The sequence below is a fragment of the Megalops cyprinoides genome, chromosome 3 (genome assembly GCF_013368585.1).
Source record: "Megalops cyprinoides isolate fMegCyp1 chromosome 3, fMegCyp1.pri, whole genome shotgun sequence".
NCBI classification, from domain to species: Eukaryota; Metazoa; Chordata; class Actinopteri; order Elopiformes; family Megalopidae; genus Megalops; species Megalops cyprinoides.
The window spans coordinates 54,290,190-54,307,968 of NC_050585.1; the positions used below are offsets into that span (position 1 = coordinate 54,290,190).

The following is a 17,779-nucleotide window of genomic DNA, read 5'->3' on the forward strand; positions in this document are numbered from 1 at the left end:
AGAGAGAGAAAGAGAAAGAGAGAGAGAAAGACAGAGAGAGAGAGAGAGAGAGAGGGAGAGAGAGAGAGAAAGAAAGAGAGGGAGAGAGAGAGAGAGAGAGAGAGAGAGAAAGAGAGAGAGAGAGAAAGAGAGGGTGAGAGAGAGAGAGAAAGACAGAGAGAGAGAGAAAAAGAAAGAGAGAGAGAAAGACAGAGAGAGAGAGAGAGAGAGAAAGAGAAAGCTTTGGAGGTGCAAAGGGATGAGGCTGTAGGAGCCTTGCTTCTGAGTGGAGCTTTCTGGAGCTTTGTGTAAGGTGATGGAGTGTGAGTCACCTGCAGCTTCTGGGCCACGCGCTGTAAAGATTAATGGCCTTGTTGAAGTGTGAAGCTCCTTGCAAGATGAATTTGCTTCTGGAGTTATAAATATCCTGCTGGATTGAGGTGCTGAGATTGAAGAGGATCAGCTCTGGGCCCCGCCCCTCAAACCCCCACACCCTCCCTCCATCTCCCTCTGTCCTCCCTCCAGACAGGAAGCAGCACTGGAAACAGGAAACAGCGCACTGTCCGTGTTTTAGGGCCCCATCTGCCCCCATCTGCCTCAGGAGAGGGCACAGTCTTACCTGAGGAAGTTTCTTACCTCAGGCAGGGTTTTACCTGAGGCAAGGTTTTACCTGAGGGAGATTCTTACCTGAGGCAGGGTTTTACCTGAGGAGAGGAAAGTCTCTGCCCTTCAACCCTGAGCTTCTTCACTGCCTGTCCCACAGTAACAGGAACGTCTGGACAAAGAGAATGGAGGCTAAAAACCCAGAGCTACAGGAAGGAGCACTTCCATGATGCCACCCATTTTACAGTGCTGTAAAAGCTGGCCAAATAAAAGCAGGATTTAGGGCACTGACCAATCATATGAAGGAAAGCTTCAGGGTGGTGACAAATCAGAAAAGGGCAGGAAATTTCCCATCTGGGTACAAAGAGTGTACAGACTCACCTGGACACTCACCTGGGGGTCCCAAACTGTCACTGACACATGCACAGAACTCTTAAAGCAGAATGTATTCAATAATGTGTTCAATCATTTAATCATGTGTGCACAATGTACAGATGTTTCTGTCTGGATTATACACCTCTGTTACTTTATTCATTTTTTCAAGACTTGTCAATATTATAGCTAACATATTGTATTCAAATGTGGATAATCATGTTGATATAATTTGCAGCTGTATTATTTTGCTTGCCACATAATTTATAGACTTCTAATATACAGTATCTAAATGTATTAGACCTGTAGCTATGTACTTGTGACAAGCCTGTTTATTTTTGCTCTGTTGCACTTTGGTAAATAAGCTATGGTAAAAGGTATGCAGATAGCCGGATAATATTCATATGTCAATATCTGACCTGATCTGGGGTCCTTAAAAGGGGAGTCATCTAGAATTTTCAACAAATAACATCAGAAGATGAAAGTTATGTTAACATGTGTAAGTGTGTTTGTGCTTCAGGGTTGGAATGTAATAAACGGTCAGTCTGTCTCAAACTGAAACATTTTTCCAGCACAGCAGGGTCCGGGAGGGAGTCTGAGCCACAACGTGAAAAACACAAGCAATACCCTTTCCACAGACATTCACACTAATCAAACTAAACGTTCGCTCATTAAGTGGGTTGCGGGTTGGAAAGTTTGGGATAGCCTTTCCAAAGCTAAACTCCGGGTCTCCGCAGGTGCCCACAGCACCCCCAGTGGATGAGAGTGGAACTCCACCAGATGGCGACCTCAAAACTGGGGGATTACCTTAAGCAGGACACAGACAAGGAGGGTCACTGATAATGAGATTAAACTCTCCCGAAAACCTGCTCGTTACCATCAGACCGATTAATATCAGTTGTGAATGTGAACACATCATCTTCATCATCATTGTCATCCTCATCTGTTATCACCCATGACATCATCATTACTGTCGTCACACCCATCATCTTCATCACTTTCGTTATCATCCATATCGTCATCACTGTAGTCGCAACTATCCACCTTCCACAGGACTATCTGGCGCTTCCCGGAGCGCCCGGCTCCCCGCGACTCTTTCGCGTTAAAACAAACCCTCCAGCAGTAAGCATCCGGCGGTGTAAATGGGTGTGTGGGAGGAAGAGAAGTGTCCGCAAAGCACATGCATAATGCCATGTAACGTAACGCACACAAACGTGACGTGCAGAAACATTTCGACCACAAGAAGGGGCCGTTACTCCACGCCTTCCATCGTATATCGTGACACAATTTGTTGAGTGGGAGCAAAACAATGGAACCTCCCCTACATCTACTGGGTTATAGTCAGTTTCTTCTAGAATATAATTTCTGCTCTTTATTATTTATTTTTAGTGTTTTTAGGTTTGTTCAAGTAGGCTATCAGTGATTTCAGGTTTGTCAACGTGTGAAGAGGTTACAGTCTGGTGCAGAAGTGATCAAACCGTTCACTGGTGCGTGCAGCTATCGGAATCCGAGCATTAAAGCGCAGCTTTAAAATAATGCGCAATAGTAATAACCGGCCCATGCTCAGGCTGCGTCAGCATGGCCAATTAACCGCAGTTAATAATACTGTTGTCACTTGTGACAGAACTGCAGTCTTGGTAGTTAAGCGTCCAAAACTACAATTTCATTCCAATTTAAACATATCTTGCTATCAACACCAGTAGACGGTGAGATGCGCAGCCAGCGAGCTAACAAGCTATAATGTGAGTTACCCGTTATCACGGTTCGGCATCTATCTAAAGTCACCTAGTAAACTAGCTAACCTCATTTCCAAACGCATAACTATTTCGATGGAAGAGAACATTCTCTACCTCTAGCGAACTAGCGGGCTAGCTACAGTATGTTCATTTATCTAGCGAGTTTCCCTGCTTTGGTCTAAGCGCTTAAGTTCAGTCCAGCTGCAACCTGCTGAATCCACAGCGCATCTTTGTTTACCTCGGTATCGCAGCGGCAAAACCCGCCCAGTAATGCGGCTTACTACAGCATACGGCCCGCCCCCTGCGCAGCGAGCACAGCGATTGGGCAGAATTAATGCCATCAAAGCTGGCTGCCCACTCATCAATAACAAACCCGAAACGCCTACTAAACAACCGTTTACAATTGGATGAAATATTAGCATACAACCCAACAACGTCTCCACCCCTTTTTCTAAATTGAAACTCCAAGAAATACGATAGCTCGTAGTTTACGGTGTTGATATATTGTCCGCGGTGGTTGGTTTATAATACTGTCAGTCATATGACTTTTACCAGTCTCTCCAATTGAAATGACGGGATTTGGCGTTATCCCGCCCACTCGGGGTTTACGCAGGAGTCACGTGTTGTTTTCGCTGGTCCTCGGAGTGTGTGTGTGCTGGAGGGGGGGACAGGCGGCTGGCAGGAGCGCTAGCCAGGCGAGCTGGCCGGATTCACAACGCTAACGCGTAAATGCGGCGAGACAGCTAGCGATGTAGCGGTGTGTTTGTGTGGAGCCTGCGCTGCGTCGTTCCTTCCCTGCACAGCGTTGCATTGGGCGGCGGGGAGCAGCTTTTTGGAAGGCATTCATCGCGTTGGAGCTGCAGCTCTCCGTAGCAGAATGGGGTTTGCATCTGTAACGGTCGTTAAGGTAAAGTGACCTTTAGCTAGCTAGCTGATTGCGTTTTCCCATGGAAAATTTGCTAAATTATCAAGAAAGCAGCGGCGGTATGTTGATGCTGGAAACGCAGCAGCGCGCTCCTGTGAGCGACCCCGCCGCCGGGGAACCCCCATCGCTGTTACTCAACACCGGCGGCGGGCGCTTCCACCCGCACATCCCGCAGCCGTACCATCACGCCCTGCAGCAGCACGAGCAGCATCACCGCCGGCAGCAGCCGCGTTTTCCGGACGGGATTAATCAGGGAGATTCGGCCAGCAGGGCTTCACCCTCTTCCCTAAACCCGAGTCACGACCACGCCGCCGCTGCATGCTGGGACGGGGCGGAGAGCGATATCTGGAAATGCGGGTACCTGCGGAAGCAGAAGCACGGACACAAGCGCTTCTTCGTGCTGAGGGGCCCGAGCCACGCGGGGCCCAGCCGGCTGGAGTACTACGACAGCGAGAAGAAGTTCCGAAACAGCCTCCGCGCTGCCGCTGGCGCCTCCAGCACCGCCTGCCCTCCGAAGAGAGTGATCTACCTGTACCAGTGTTTCACTGTCAGCAAGAGGGCTGACGCCAAGTACAAATACCTCATCGCCCTGTACACGAAGGACGAGTACTTCGCCATGGTGGCGGAGAGCGAGCAGGAGCAGGCGGCCTGGTACCTGGCGCTCAGCGACCTGATGACCGAGGGCAGGAAGCCGGATCCCGACGAGCTGGACGACGGCTACGGCACGGTCACGCCCGGCGCTGGGTTCAAGGAGGTGTGGCAGGTGCACGTGAAGCCCAAGGGGCTGGGCCAGACCAAGAACCTGACGGGCGTGTACCGGCTGTGCCTGTCGCCCCGCAGCGTCCAGCTGGTGAAGCTGAACGCCGACACGCCCTGCGTCAAGCTGCAGCTGATGAACATCCGCCGCTGCGGCCACTCAGAGAGCTTCTTCTTCATGGAGGTGGGCCGGTCCGCGTCCACGGGGCCCGGCGAGCTCTGGATGCAGGTGGACGACGCCGTGGTGGCGCAAAGCATGCACGAGACCATCCTGGACACCATGAAGGCGCTGAAGGCCTTCGCCGAGTTCCGGCCACGCAGCAAGAGCCAGTCGACCGGGTCCAACCCGGCGGCCTTCATCACCACGCGCCGTCACCATGGCAATCTGCCGCCCAGCCAGACAGGGCTTCAGCGGCGGCCGTGGGGGGACGGCGTGTCCGGGACTCCGCCCGGCGGCAAGGGCGGGGCCTGCCACGCCTACCGCTTCCGCACCTCCAGCGAGGGCGAGGGCACCATGAGCCGGCCCTTCCGCTCCATCACCGGCAGCCTGCTGCAGCTGAGCTCCGCCCGCGGCGGGGGACGGTACCCGCGTGCTCCGCCCGCCCCCGCCCCCCACACACGCTCCGCCTCCCTGCCCGTCGCATACTTCCCCTGCAGCAGCCCGGTGAGCGTGTCGGGCAGCAGCGGGCTCGGCTCCGCCTCCGACCCGCTGACCCGCCCTTCCAGCGCCTCGCTCTGCGGCTCACCCAGCGACGGCGGCTTCGTCTCGTCTGACGAGTACGGCTCCAGCCCCTGCGATCTGCGCTACTTACGCGTGCGCAGCGCCACGCCTGACTCGCTGGGCAACACCCCGCCCATCCGCGAGGAGCGCCACCTCAGCGACTACATGGCGATGGAGCGGCGCGGCAGGGCCGAGGGCGTGTTCCCCTCCGGGCCAGCAGGGGGCAACGGCACGCCCGCCGGGCAGCAGAAGACGACCCAGACGAGCTCGCTGGAGGAGCGTGCGGCGGAGGCTGGCTCCGCAGGGGGGAGGGGGCAGCTGGCCTGCTCGTCCTCCCCCAGGCTGCGCTGCCTCCCCCTCTCTGACCCCGACGAGGGGTACACGCCGATGATGCCGGGCGGCTCGGAGTACATGCCCATGCAGCGCGGCGGGGGCCCCCCCTCCCAGCCCCCCCCGCAGGCGGACGCGCTCGGGTACATGGTGATGCTCCCCCCCAGCCACACCCCCCCCGTGGACCAGCTGCAGATGGGCGAGTACATGGATATGTCCCGCAGCAGCGGGGGTGTCCCGAGCCAGCTGTCCTGTGAGGCCTCCTGCGGCTCCTACTTCTCCCTGCCGCGCTCCTACAAGGCCCCCCTGCAGCACAGCGAGTACATGCCCATGAGCTGTCCCGCCCAGCCCGTCTGCGCAGCTGCAGACGGCAGCAGGGAGAGTCCGGCCAGCGTCTGCACAGCTGCAGACGGCAGCAGTGAGAGTCCGGCCAGCGTCTGCGCAGCTGCAGACGGCAGCAGTGAGAGTCCGGCCAGCGTCTGCGCAGCTGCAGACGGCAGCAGTGAGAGTCCGGCCAGCATCTGCGCAGCTGCAGACGGCAGCAGTGAGAGTCCGGCCAGCGTCTGCGCAGCTGCAGACGGCAGCAGTGAGAGTCCGGCCAGCATCTGCGCAGCTGCAGACGGCAGCAGTGAGAGTCCGGCCAGCGTCTGCGCAGAAGAGCAGCAGGCTGCGCGGCCCAGCTGTCTCTCTCTGGGCAGGCGGCGGGCGAGCAAGGCCTCTGACCCCCCCAGCCCTGGCGAGTACATCAACATAGCGTTCCGAGACCAGAACACCCCCTGCAACCTGGGCACGGAGGCCCCGCCCACCCCGCCAGGCTCCTCCCCCCTGCAGGAGGACTACCTGAGCCTGGCCCAGGGCGTCTCCCCTCGCCCTTCACTGGTAGCACCATGGAACCCCCCCAGGTACACCTGTGGGGCCGCCTGTGGCTCCGCCCCCTGCGGCTCCGCCACCTGCAGCCATGCAGGACAGATGGAGGACTACACGGAAATGACCTTTGGCCTGGTGGGGGGGTCACGGAGCCCCATGGGCCAGCACTACCCCACCCTGCCCCCTCCCGCCCCAGAGATGGAGCCCACGGTGATTCGGGCCCCGCCTCCCAGTAGGCGGAGACACAGCTCTGAGACGTTTCCTGCCTCTGTGGGAGGAGCCACCAGCAACGGCAGCACGCCAGGCACCGCCAGTCATTGCCTGACGGACAGCTCCAAGCGGCACAGCTCCGCCTCCTTCGACAGTGTGTGGTTGCGCACGGAGGGCGTGGCCTGTGCTGACGACGCCCGCGGCTCTGCGGGACAGGTATGCCAAAACGCCACCGGCCTGAACTACATCGCTCTGGACCTGAGGGAGCCCCCCCCTTCACCCACGCCCGGGCTCCCGGAGAACCGGGCCTACGCCAGCATCGACTTCTCCACGTCCGACCCGCGGGCCACCCGCTCCACAGGTTGGTTCTGTTGGTTGTGCTTGTGCTTGCTGCAGTGCTGTAAGCCCAGGGAAGGACTGCAGCTGTGAAAACGCCTGAAAGCTTAGGAAAGCGCTCGCTCTTTACAGCCTGAACCTAGTGCGGTGTGCAGGGAATCGTAATGTTAACGTTAGTGAGATCAACCTCTGCTAATCAATGTTTGAATATAATTTGATGGCTGGAAGCTGTTTGTGGGGTGAAATATTTTTTGAGCAAGAGCACTGGGGCTTGTTAGGCATTGTTGGCTTCACTTGCCCTCACCTGGGGCTGCTGGGTTTACCTCACAGTGGCCATTTATCGTGGTGATAGTTACTTTTTGAGTGAATTGAATAAGAGTTTTCTCAGACCTCAGCATACAGCCCCCTGCAGCCTCTGTGCCCAGAGGTGTATTATGGTATGGAGCAGGGATTCTGTGGATGCTGTTGTAGAGAATATTTGTCTGTCCGAGAGTGAAATCTGCAGAATAAGGTTGTGAATAGAAATCTCTGACGTTTGCTCAGTGTAACAGTAACATTTTAGGGGTGTTTGGGGAGTTTAAAGGAACACCATTAAAGCAAAGCAAGTACTGACTGCATCCTTTATGTTCTCTTATAAGCATTACCTGCACCTCTGGGTTTGTGTGTGTGTGTGTGTGTATGGGTGCATGTGCGCGTGTGTGTGTGTGTGTGTGTGTGTGTGTGTGTATGGGTGCATGTGCGTGTGCGTGTGTGTGTGTGTGTGTGTATGGGTGCATGTGCGCGCGCGCGTGTGTGTGTGTGTGTGTGTGTGTGTGTGTGTGTGTGTGTGTGTGTGTGTGTGTGTGTGTGTGTGTGTGTGTGTGTATGTGTGCGTGTGCGTGCGTGTGTGTGTGTGTGTGTGTGTGTGTGTGTGTGTATGGGTGCATGTGCGTGTGTGAGTGTGTGTGTGTGTGTGTGTGTGTCCATGTGTGTGTGTGTGTGTACGTGTATGTATCTGTGTGTGTGTATGTGTGTGTGTGTGTGTATGGGTGCATGTGCGCATGTGCGTGTGTGAGTGCGTGTGTCTATGTGCGTGCGCGCACGTCCGTGTGCATGTGTGTGTGCGTGTGTGTGTGTGTGTGTGAGAGAGAGAATGCTGTTACAGTGTGTGTGTGTGTGTGTGTGTGTATGTGTGTGTATATGGGTGCATGTGCGTGTGCGTGTGCGTGTGTGTGTGTGTGTGTGTATATGGGTGCATGTGCGTGTGTGTGTATGTGTGTGTGTGTGTGTGTGTGTGTGTGTGTGTGTATGGGTGCATGTGTGTGTGTGAGTGTGTGTGTGTGTGTGTGTGTGTATGGGTGCATGTGCATGTGCGTGTGTGTGTGTGTGTATGGGTGCATGTGTGAGTGTGTGTGTCCATGTGCGTGTATGTGTGTACGTGTATGTATCTGTGTGTGCGTGTGTGAGTGAGTGTGTATGTGTGTGTGTGTGTGTGTGTGAGAGAGAGAATGCTGTTACAGTGTGTGTGTGTGTGTGTGTATATGGGTGCATGTGCGTGTGTGAGTGCGTGTGCGAGTGCGTGTGCGAGTTTGTGTGTGTGTGTGTGTGTGAGAGAGAGTGCTGTTACAGTGTGTGTGTGTGTATATGGGTGCATGTGCGTGTGTGAGTGCGTGTGCGAGTGTGTGCGTGTGTGTGTGTGAGAGAGAGTGCTGTTACAGTGTGTGTGTGTGTTCCTTGAGTGTGTGTCAGGGGGCGGGGTCTGTGGAGGAGAGTGTGTCAGAGCTGCCCCTTACCTGCACGCACTCGGCTCCTGCAATGAGAGGCCAGCCTTCACAGGGCATCCGAGCGGGACACAGATTTGCCTGTTATGTGGGTGCGTTCAACTAATCGTGTCAGTCGACAGGAAACGCAAGCAAGGAGTGCACATCTGAGCACAAACGCAGGCTTTCGGTCGCAGTGATCACTTCGGTTTTGCAGCGCTTGTGTCATTTACATTTACCGTTCGTTACTTAGCAGACGTTCTAATCCAGGGCGGCAGGCAAGGTGAGTCGCTGTAGAATTACATTTACGCTGTTGACTTCAAATAGAGACTCTTATCCACAGTCACAGGAAGATCCAGCACAGCTGTGTGCTAAATGTTTTCTTCGAATGGAGGATAGAATTTGCATGGGGACCTGGGGCTGTAGGAGTGATGCCAGGCCATTTCCCACACAGAGTCCAGCAGGCCAGTCTGCCCCTGAGGGGCTCCTGAGGCAGCGTGGGAAATGTAGGCGGCCTGGTTCCTCCCGGGGAGCTCAGGCTCACCCTGCAGAGTGCCTATCCCCCCGACACCCCCTGACAGAGAGACGCAGGGAGCGCTTTGGGGGTGCTGGCCCTTCAGTGACCCCCCCCTCCCGCAGAGACAGGCTCTGTGAGCAGCAGACTGGTATTGGTAGCTAACCTGACTCGCACTCTGAAATCTCACAGGGCACTGAGTTCACCCCCTGGAAGCCGGCCGCTGTTTACAAATAGATTTATTCCACACAGGGCCGCTTCATGTTCCGCTGACTCCAGGTCGGGGGGTGGGAGGGGGGGATTATTTAACCGTTACATCATTTTGTCTTTGACCCTGAGTAACACATTTAGGCAAGTATATTAAACGGGAGGGCTTTGAAGTAATAATCTATGAATCTGACATTAACACATGTAACACTGGACATAGCATTACAACACATATGTGGAACTTCAGCACCCTGCTGAGCTGCTGTTGGTGTTACAGTACAGACTGTAATAATGAGAAACAGGTTGCTGTGGGCTGGAGTTGCGTTTGATTGTTATATCATCTGCAGAATGTGATGCAATAATGTGCTGATGTCAGTGGAAGCGTGTCCCTCATGCACAGTGTCCCGCGTGTGGGTCATGTCCTGTTGGGGGGGGGGATGGATGCACAGTGTCCCGGCGTGTGGGTCATGTCCTGTGGGGGGGGGTGGATGCACAGTGTCCCGGCATGTTGGTCATGTCCTGTGGGGGGGCTGCCCGAGTTCTGCTGCCCGTTATTGCGTTGCGTTTAGAACCTTTTCCGCCCACGCTTGTGGAGAAGCTGGGCCTGCATTCACAGCCGTGCTGCAGCAGCAGGGTGTGGGGTCGCAGCTCAGAGTGGGGCTCCTGTGAGAGTCTGCTCTGATAGGCTGACGGCAGGGTGTGGGGTCGCAGCTCAGAGCGGGGCTCCTGTGAGAGTCTGCTCTGATAGGCTGACGGGCTGACGGCAGGGTGTGGGGTCGCAGCTCAGAGCGGGGCTCCTGTGAGAGTCTGCTCTGATAGGCTGACGGCAGGGTGTGGGGTCGCAGAGCGGGGCTCCTGTGAGAGTCTGCTCTGATAGGCTGACGGCAGCGCTGAGCTGGTCACCCCCTGCTCCTCCTTGCAGCTGCCTATTTGCAGCACTGGGGTTCCAGCCAGGGGGGAGAGTCACAGGTTTCCCCAAACCCCCCCCCCCCCCCCCCCCAGCAGAACAAACAAAGCTAGTGTGGTCCATAGCTGTGGGCTTCTGGTCATTGTTTGCAGATTGGAGCCTAGACTCTCGGGCTCAGCCTGTGTTTAAGTAGAGCACCACACTGACTGAGCCAACAGGGAACCCCCAGCATTATTTAAGGATCCCCCACACTTTATACACACACGTACACTCTCTTAGACACACACAGTCAAACATTCATACGCATGTGCATACACATTCTCCCTCTCTCTCTCTCTCTCTCTCTCTCTCTCTCTCTCTCTCTCTCTCACACACACACACACACACATGCTCAGATAGTCAAACGTTCACACACACGTACACACAGGTTTATACTCGCACTCTCTCTCAGACGGGGAGGGCATTGTGAGGTGGGCAGAGCTCCGAGGTCAAAGAATCGGCTGTGTGCAGATGGACTGCTCTGTGCCATCTGTGACTAATGCACTGTCCCAGGCTGACCTCTGACCTCTGACCTGTTACCCCTGATCCAGCGCAGCCCTGTGTCCAGCCGATGATCTGGTGGAGAGATGGCTGGGGGTGTGGAGACGCACTCCTGCACGAACATGGTCTGAATAAATAAATGAAATACATACATGCATGACATACAGAAAACATGAATATGAAAATGTATGCCTAACAGCGTCCGTTGCTGCATTGCACCCAGCTTTCACAGTTCTTTACGGCTTATGCCAAACAATGAAACACTAAATCAGAATGCTTAGGCCCTTGTGCACGAGATATGAATTCATGTCTACAAGTAATTATGTATTTAAGCTGAAGTACACTATATGGCCAAAAGTATGTGGACACCCCTCCTAATTATTGAGGTTAATTATTCAGGTGTTTCAGCCACACTGATTGTTAACAGGTGCGTAAAATCAAGCACATAGCCATGCAATCTCCATAGACAAACTTTGGAAGTAGAATGGGTTGTACTGGAGAGCTCAGTGACTTTAAACGTGGCACTGTCATAGGATGCCATCTTTGCCACAAGTCAGTTTGCGAAATTTCTGCCCTGCTAGATCTGCCCCGGTCAACTGTAAGTGCTATTATTGTTAAGTGGAAGCGTCTAGGAGCAATACCGGCTCAGCCATGAAGCGGCAAACCACGCAAACTTACAGAGCGGGGTTGCCGAGTGCTGAAGCGCGTAGCACGCAAAAACTGCCTATCCTCTGTTGAATCACTCACTACAGAGTTCCAAACTGTCTCTGGCTGCAATATCAGCACAAGAACTGTGCATTGGGAGCTTCATGAAATGGGTTTCCATGGCCGAGCAGCTGCACACAAGCCCAACATCACTATGCGCAATGCCAAGCGACGGCTGGAGTGGTGCAAAGCACGCCGCCACTGGACTCTGGAGCAGTGGAAACGCATTCTCTGGAGTGATGAATCACGCTTCACTATCTGGCAGTCGACGAATCTGGGTTTGGCAGATGCCAGGAGAGCGCTACCTACCGGAATGCACAGTGCCTACTGTAAAGTTTGGTGGAGGAGGGATAATGGTCTGGGGCTTTTCAGGGTTTGGGCTAGGCCTCTTAGTTCCAGTGAAGGGCAACTTTAATGCTACAGCATACAAAGACATTTTAAACTAACTAACTCTAACTCTATCTGCCCAGCTAACTCTATCTGCCCAGTGCCGACCAGAAGCAGATGGGCCCCCCCTATGAGCCCGGTTCTGCTTAAGGTTTCTTCCTGATAGGGAGTTTTTCCTTGCCACTGTTGCCTTAGGCTTGCTCTCAGGGGGTCTCAGGCCTGGGAACAATGTAAAGCTGCTTTGTGACAACTTGTGTTGTAAAAAGCGCTATACAAATAAAAATGAATTGAATTGAATTGAATTAAACAATTGTATGCTTCCAACTTTGTGGCAACAGTTTGGGGAACGCCCTTTCCTGTTCCAGCATGACTGTGCCCCTGTGCACAAAGCAATGTGCAGAACATGACATGGTTTGATGGTTTGATGAGTTTGGTGTGGAGGAACTCCAGTGGCCTGTACAGGCCTGTTGTTATGTTCTTTTAAATTCCATTATTTATGTATTAATGATATATATCTTTCATATTTTTCTGTGATATCTTATATTTCATATGATACGTAAGATATTTTTGCTGGAACTGCAGTGTACTGATTAATGCCCCCCCCCCCCCCCCCGTGTCTTCCTGTTTTCCCCTCTCTCTCTCTGATTGACACTCCACTTCTCTCTCCCTCCCTCTCCCTCTCTCTGTCCCTCTCTCCTCCCTCCGCTTCCTCTCTCTCTGTCTAGACTGAAGAGGGCATGTCCTGGGAGAGGTTGGATCTGCATTTGGAGCTGAGTGCCCAGCTGCCGCCCCGGGCACCCCTGACGACCCCCAGGCCTGGCACAGAGGCCACTGCGGGGGTGTGCCGCTGTTTCGGCCTCTGTCTTTCGCTGGTGTTCCTCGTTTTCATCCCAGGGCAGGTCACCGAGGCTGACTGTCAATGTTCTCACTGCTGGCTGCCTGCTCGGGGGCAGGTGGAGAGTCAGGTGACCTAGACCCCCATCCCCCAGGGTTTGTTCTCCTCCAAAATCCAAACTGATACACAACATACACAATACTTGTACCCCAATACTTGGTACTTAGCTGTTACCTGATACCTGACACCTTACACCTTCCACTTCACCTGATATCTTATAGCTCACCTGATACGCGGTACCTTACGTGGCTGCACATATAGATAGAAGCACAAGCCTCAGGTACGAGAGTGACCCAAATCGCCATCACCAGTATCCGTGCCCTCTTGTGAACTGTGTGTTTTACACGGTGCACCCTGGCACGGGGGGGTGGGGTGGTGTAGAAGGATGACTCGCTGGGAGATTTTAGGGTTTTTTGTTCCTGTCGTTTTGTAGCCTGGTGTTCTGTGTTCATTAGGTTGGGAGACAACCCAAATGCATTATGATAAATAAGAAAACAGCTTTTGGGATCATTATGATTTTAAGCTTTTAGTTCGGAATTTTCAAACGGTACTAAATAACTAGGAAATTTGTTGTACATTTTTTGCTGACAGTCTAATATTTAATTTAAAAATGATTGAAAGGTTCTTGCGACAAAGTGCAGTGCAGGGTCCTTTTCCAGATGTGCTGCCTGGGTCTGAGCCACGCCCCTTTTCACACTAACCTCCACATTCAGTCCAATCAGAAGCAGCTCCTCTTTAAGCCACACCCCTTTTAAGAACATAAGAACATATGACAAGGACAGGCCATTCGGCCCAACTATGCTCGCCATTACAATTAAAGAGAATTCAAAACTGCATCAAGTCTGCACTTGAACACAGCAAGGATCTCTGCATCAACTACATGACCTGGCAACCTACTCCATGTATTCATAACTCTTTGTGTAAAATAGTACTTCCTTATACCAGTGCGGAATTTACTCTTCACTAGTTTCCATTTATGTCCCCTTGTTCTACAGACTGAACTCACCCTAAAAAATCTATTATAGTTAACCTTATTGAGTCCTTTTATAAATTTAAAAACCTCTATTAGATCACCCCTAAGTCTCCTCTCGCTAAGTCTAAATAGGTTAAGTAACTTAACTTGAGTTTCCACACTAACCTCCACATTCAGCCCAATCCAGAACCAGCTCCTCTTTAAGCCCCACCCCCTTTCACACTAACCTCCACATTCAGCCCAATCCAGAACCAGCTCCTATTTAAGCCACTCCCCTTTTCACAGTAACCTCCACATTCAGTCCAATCAGAACCAGCTCCTATATAAGCCACTCTCCTTTTCACAGTAACCTCCACATTCAGCCCAATCCAGAACCAGCTCCTCTTTAAACCACTCACCCTTTCACACAAACCTCCACATTCAGTCCAATCAGAACCAGCTCCTCTTTAAGCCACACCCCTTTTCACAGTAACGTCCACATTCAGTCCAGTCAGAGCCAGCTCCTCTGTTCAGCACTGGCCGCAGTGCAGTGGACACAGGGGGTCTAGGCTGTGGAGTGATGATGATGGAGAGTGTCTGCCATACTCTGCTCTCACAACACTGCCCTGTGTTTCGCTGTACATCTATGTGCCAGTCAGCCTTTCTATGGTCAGCCAGCCAGTTTCCTGTTAAGGAGACATCTATGGTACTTCCTATTCAGCCACTTCCTGTTCAGGGACCATCTACATGCTTCACCACCTGACTTTTTAAAGATTTTTTTTTAAATCTTATTTTTTCCAAAATCCAAGAAGGAATTTTTGTAGGAAATGTTTTTTCAGGGTACATGTAGTCTGTGCATGTCAGTGCTGGTAGTTATAAAAGAGGGAGTGGTGTGAATCCTCACCCTTTTCCTCCTAACCCAGTGACGGGTTGTGGTTGGGTGTTGGTGCAGTACAGCAGTGTGTGTGTTGCCTTTATATCGGCAAAAGAGGCTCCTTCCTTTCAACAGGAGGGCACTGCCTGGTCCATTCAGTGTATATCTAACAAAGTTTGGCCTTGGCTACTCTGTTTTTGTAATTATTTTGTTAATATTCTACCTTTAAATACTGTTATAATTTAATTTAAAAACAACACTGATCTAAATAAAGGAAAATGAGAGATTATAACGGCAGCCTCATGGCACAGACCCGAGGCTCGGCCCGTACGGCATTAATGCGATGCAGCTTGTTTTTCACAGAGCAGAGGGGTTCAGATGCGGGGCGCTGCGTTGGATTGTTGCATGTTTGGAATAAAGGGGGCATTTTTCCATCGCCCGCCAGGAGGGGGCGAGTGTGCTGACGCTCCCGCGGCACAGTGCGTACAGTCTAGGACTCTGTTTGCTGGAGTGCAGGTTATGAGCTATGCCGAGCGGAAGCAGGTAAATACAGAAGCGTGTTGTCAATGCGTGCTTTATTCTGCAACGTACGTCTGAAGAAAATAATTTAACGATTGAAACTGTACTTGGCTGAGTCTTCCACTGTAAATACTCTTGTTTTTCTTGTGAATTGCGCCGCGTGGCTCTCTGTATTTTTCCCCAGATGGATGGTGGATTTCAGCCAAGGAATTTGGAGTGCTGTGTATAGTGTTTATATTTATCTGACTTTTTGCTTTCGATAGAGCCATTGCAATAAAAATGTGTTAATGTATCAGAAGGCCAAAACTCTGTCTGTGTGGTTTGTTGTGTTTGTGTTTAAGTTTTTATGAAAAAAGTATAAAGAGAAAGTTAACTGGACACACACACACACACACACACACAAGCACACATTAATCAGTGGTTTGAATCAGCTGTGAGAGATTCTGCCTCACCAGCCAACATGCGGCAAACTGCACACAAACATCCAAACATCTATGGAACAGAGTCCGTCTCCAGACACAGCCACATCCCGGGTGTGAGAGAAAGGAGCAGACAGGCTGTCAGGGAGAGTCAGGCCACAGAAACGGGAGAACCTGGAGGGAACTCTGGGATACCACTGGGATCGTGCACTCTGGCCTCGTGCGCTCCGGCCCTCACTGCCTCGTGCACTCTGGCCTCGTGCACTCCGGCCCTCACTGCCTCGTGCACTCCGGCCCTCACTGCCTCGTGCACTCCGGCCCTCACTGCCTCGTGCACTCCGGCCTCGTGCACTCTGGCCTCGTGCACTCCGGCCCTCACTGCCTCGTGCACTCCGGCCTCGTGCACTCTGGCCTCGTGCACACTTTGGGCTGTACTCACAGCCGCTCGCACATACAGCACTCTGCTTATTTCTCAGTGTTTCAGTAGGCCGTGAGACTGAGTTGCAGGAATGAACATAAAGATTCATGTTCATTCCCCATTATGGATGGAAATGTCCTGGTAACACAAGACACTTATTAACTTTGTTTTCTTTATTTCCACCTTTGAGTCAATAATGTCTGGATAATAAACACAGAGAAAAAAACATTTAAAAATCAATACATATATAACCCCTTAATAACTTTTACAAAGGGTCTGAACTGACAATTGAAAATATTTGCCGTTACTGGTCCTGCTCACCATATATTTACACAGAGCAGTAATATGGTGCGAAAGACCAGTGGAAGCAAACTGCACGAATCATTCCAACATTTATAGCTTTATATCATTACTGAAGTCCAGTTTTTGTATAAAAAAGATCTAAACCCCTTAGAAGCACATTAGTAAAATATAAAAACTCTGGATGAGACTTTTCACTGCGTAGTATCTCTGACAAAAGATCTGACACCTTTCTGAAAACTGAAAAGAAAAAAAACAATAAAAAAATGAGTAAAAAGTAAAAATGTTCAATGTATGAAAAATATTTCCAATTTGTTTATATTTTTTCAATATATATTTATTTATAAAACACTGTCACTAATATAAAGCTAACTGTACAATGTGTGTGGGTGCAGGAGAGGGTGTGAAAGACTGAGGCTGCAGATGTGATCCAGCAACACATCAGGAATCCATATGGCTTACGTTCTGCACTATAAAAAAGTGTTTTACACAATATACAGACTTAATTACTTACAAAAGAGAAATAAAATGCTTATAGCTTACAGCGCTGTTAGTAGCACCTTGAGAAAATGGGAAAAATAAAATTTAAAAAAGCAATCACACTAAAGAAGCTTTTTTTCAGTGCATCTCCTCTCTATGGTGTCAGAGGCAAAAGTGCCAGTTTCTGTAAGACGGAGACAGTTTCACTGCTTTGAAGACGAGAAGCACACATCTTCAGGAAACATATACTAGCATCACAACAAAAAGCCTTTTGAAAAAACTTCTCCCAGAAAGAGAAAAACAAAAAATGCACCTTTATCAGACATCCAGCACAGCCCGTCGTGTGGTTTTCCTTGCTTTTTGAAGTACTTATTTGAGAAAATGATTCAGTTCGTTTTCATTTTCATTGCTGTGTTGTACAGTAGCACCACTGTGCTGAAGCACGCGCTTCACGAGCACCGATGTAACTCCACCTGCCAGTCACTGGTCGTCATGGTTTCCAGTTTTCCTGCCATTACGTCCTCTTCATGCAGACCACGCAGCGACTCACTCGCGTGCGCAGATTACCCTCCTTCAGCGTCTCCGACGGGGGCCTCCTGCAGGAGAGAGCGCAGGGAGGAGCAGAGACGAGAGGCAGGAGGAGGAGAGACAGGAGGAGAGACAGGAGGAGCAACAGGAGGAGAGAGAGTAGTAGGAAAGAGGAAAGAAGGAGAGGAGAAGGTTGGGCCTCTTTTGACCATACAGGAATGACAGACAGATTCATGACTGTTCTCCTTAGCTGTTCACTAGAGCTTCCAACAGAACTTCTACCCAAAATAATAATAATAATAATAATAATAATAATATAATAATATTTTCTTAGCTGGCAGTGGTCGGCCTGCAAAACATGTTTTAGATGTCATATTGGGATGAATAATTATCCCGAGGAGTCTTAATGTCCACAGTTACATGTTAAATCTGTTTCTGTGCAGTCAGTTCATACGGCTCATTCCAAAGTTACAGCTACTCAACCCGAACCCGGTCAAAGCCGTGTCTGACTCCACCTGCACCTCCTTACAGGACGGACTCAACCCGAACCCGGTCAAAGC

At 51.4% G+C, this 17,779-nt stretch overlaps 2 protein-coding genes across 2 annotated transcripts in view; one reads left to right on the forward strand and one right to left on the reverse strand.

Annotated features, from left to right (window-relative positions):
- The first annotated feature begins 3,337 nt into the window (after positions 1-3,337).
- On the forward strand, positions 3,338-13,191 carry LOC118774032 (insulin receptor substrate 2-B-like). Its single transcript, XM_036523132.1, has 2 exons — positions 3,338-6,860; positions 12,560-13,191. The coding sequence occupies exons 1-2, from the start codon at positions 3,638-3,640 to the stop codon at positions 12,562-12,564; spliced, it is 3,228 nt and encodes a 1,075-aa protein (XP_036379025.1). The 5' UTR covers positions 3,338-3,637; the 3' UTR covers positions 12,565-13,191.
- A 3,409-nt stretch (positions 13,192-16,600) lies between these two features.
- Positions 16,601-17,779, reverse strand: part of LOC118774057 (collagen alpha-5(IV) chain-like) — a 42,144-nt gene continuing 40,965 nt past the window's right edge. The window contains exon 50 of the mRNA XM_036523171.1: positions 16,601-17,287. Within this exon, the coding sequence (XP_036379064.1) occupies positions 17,206-17,287 (82 nt within the window). The 3' untranslated portion in view covers positions 16,601-17,205. The remainder of the gene's footprint in view (positions 17,288-17,779) is intronic.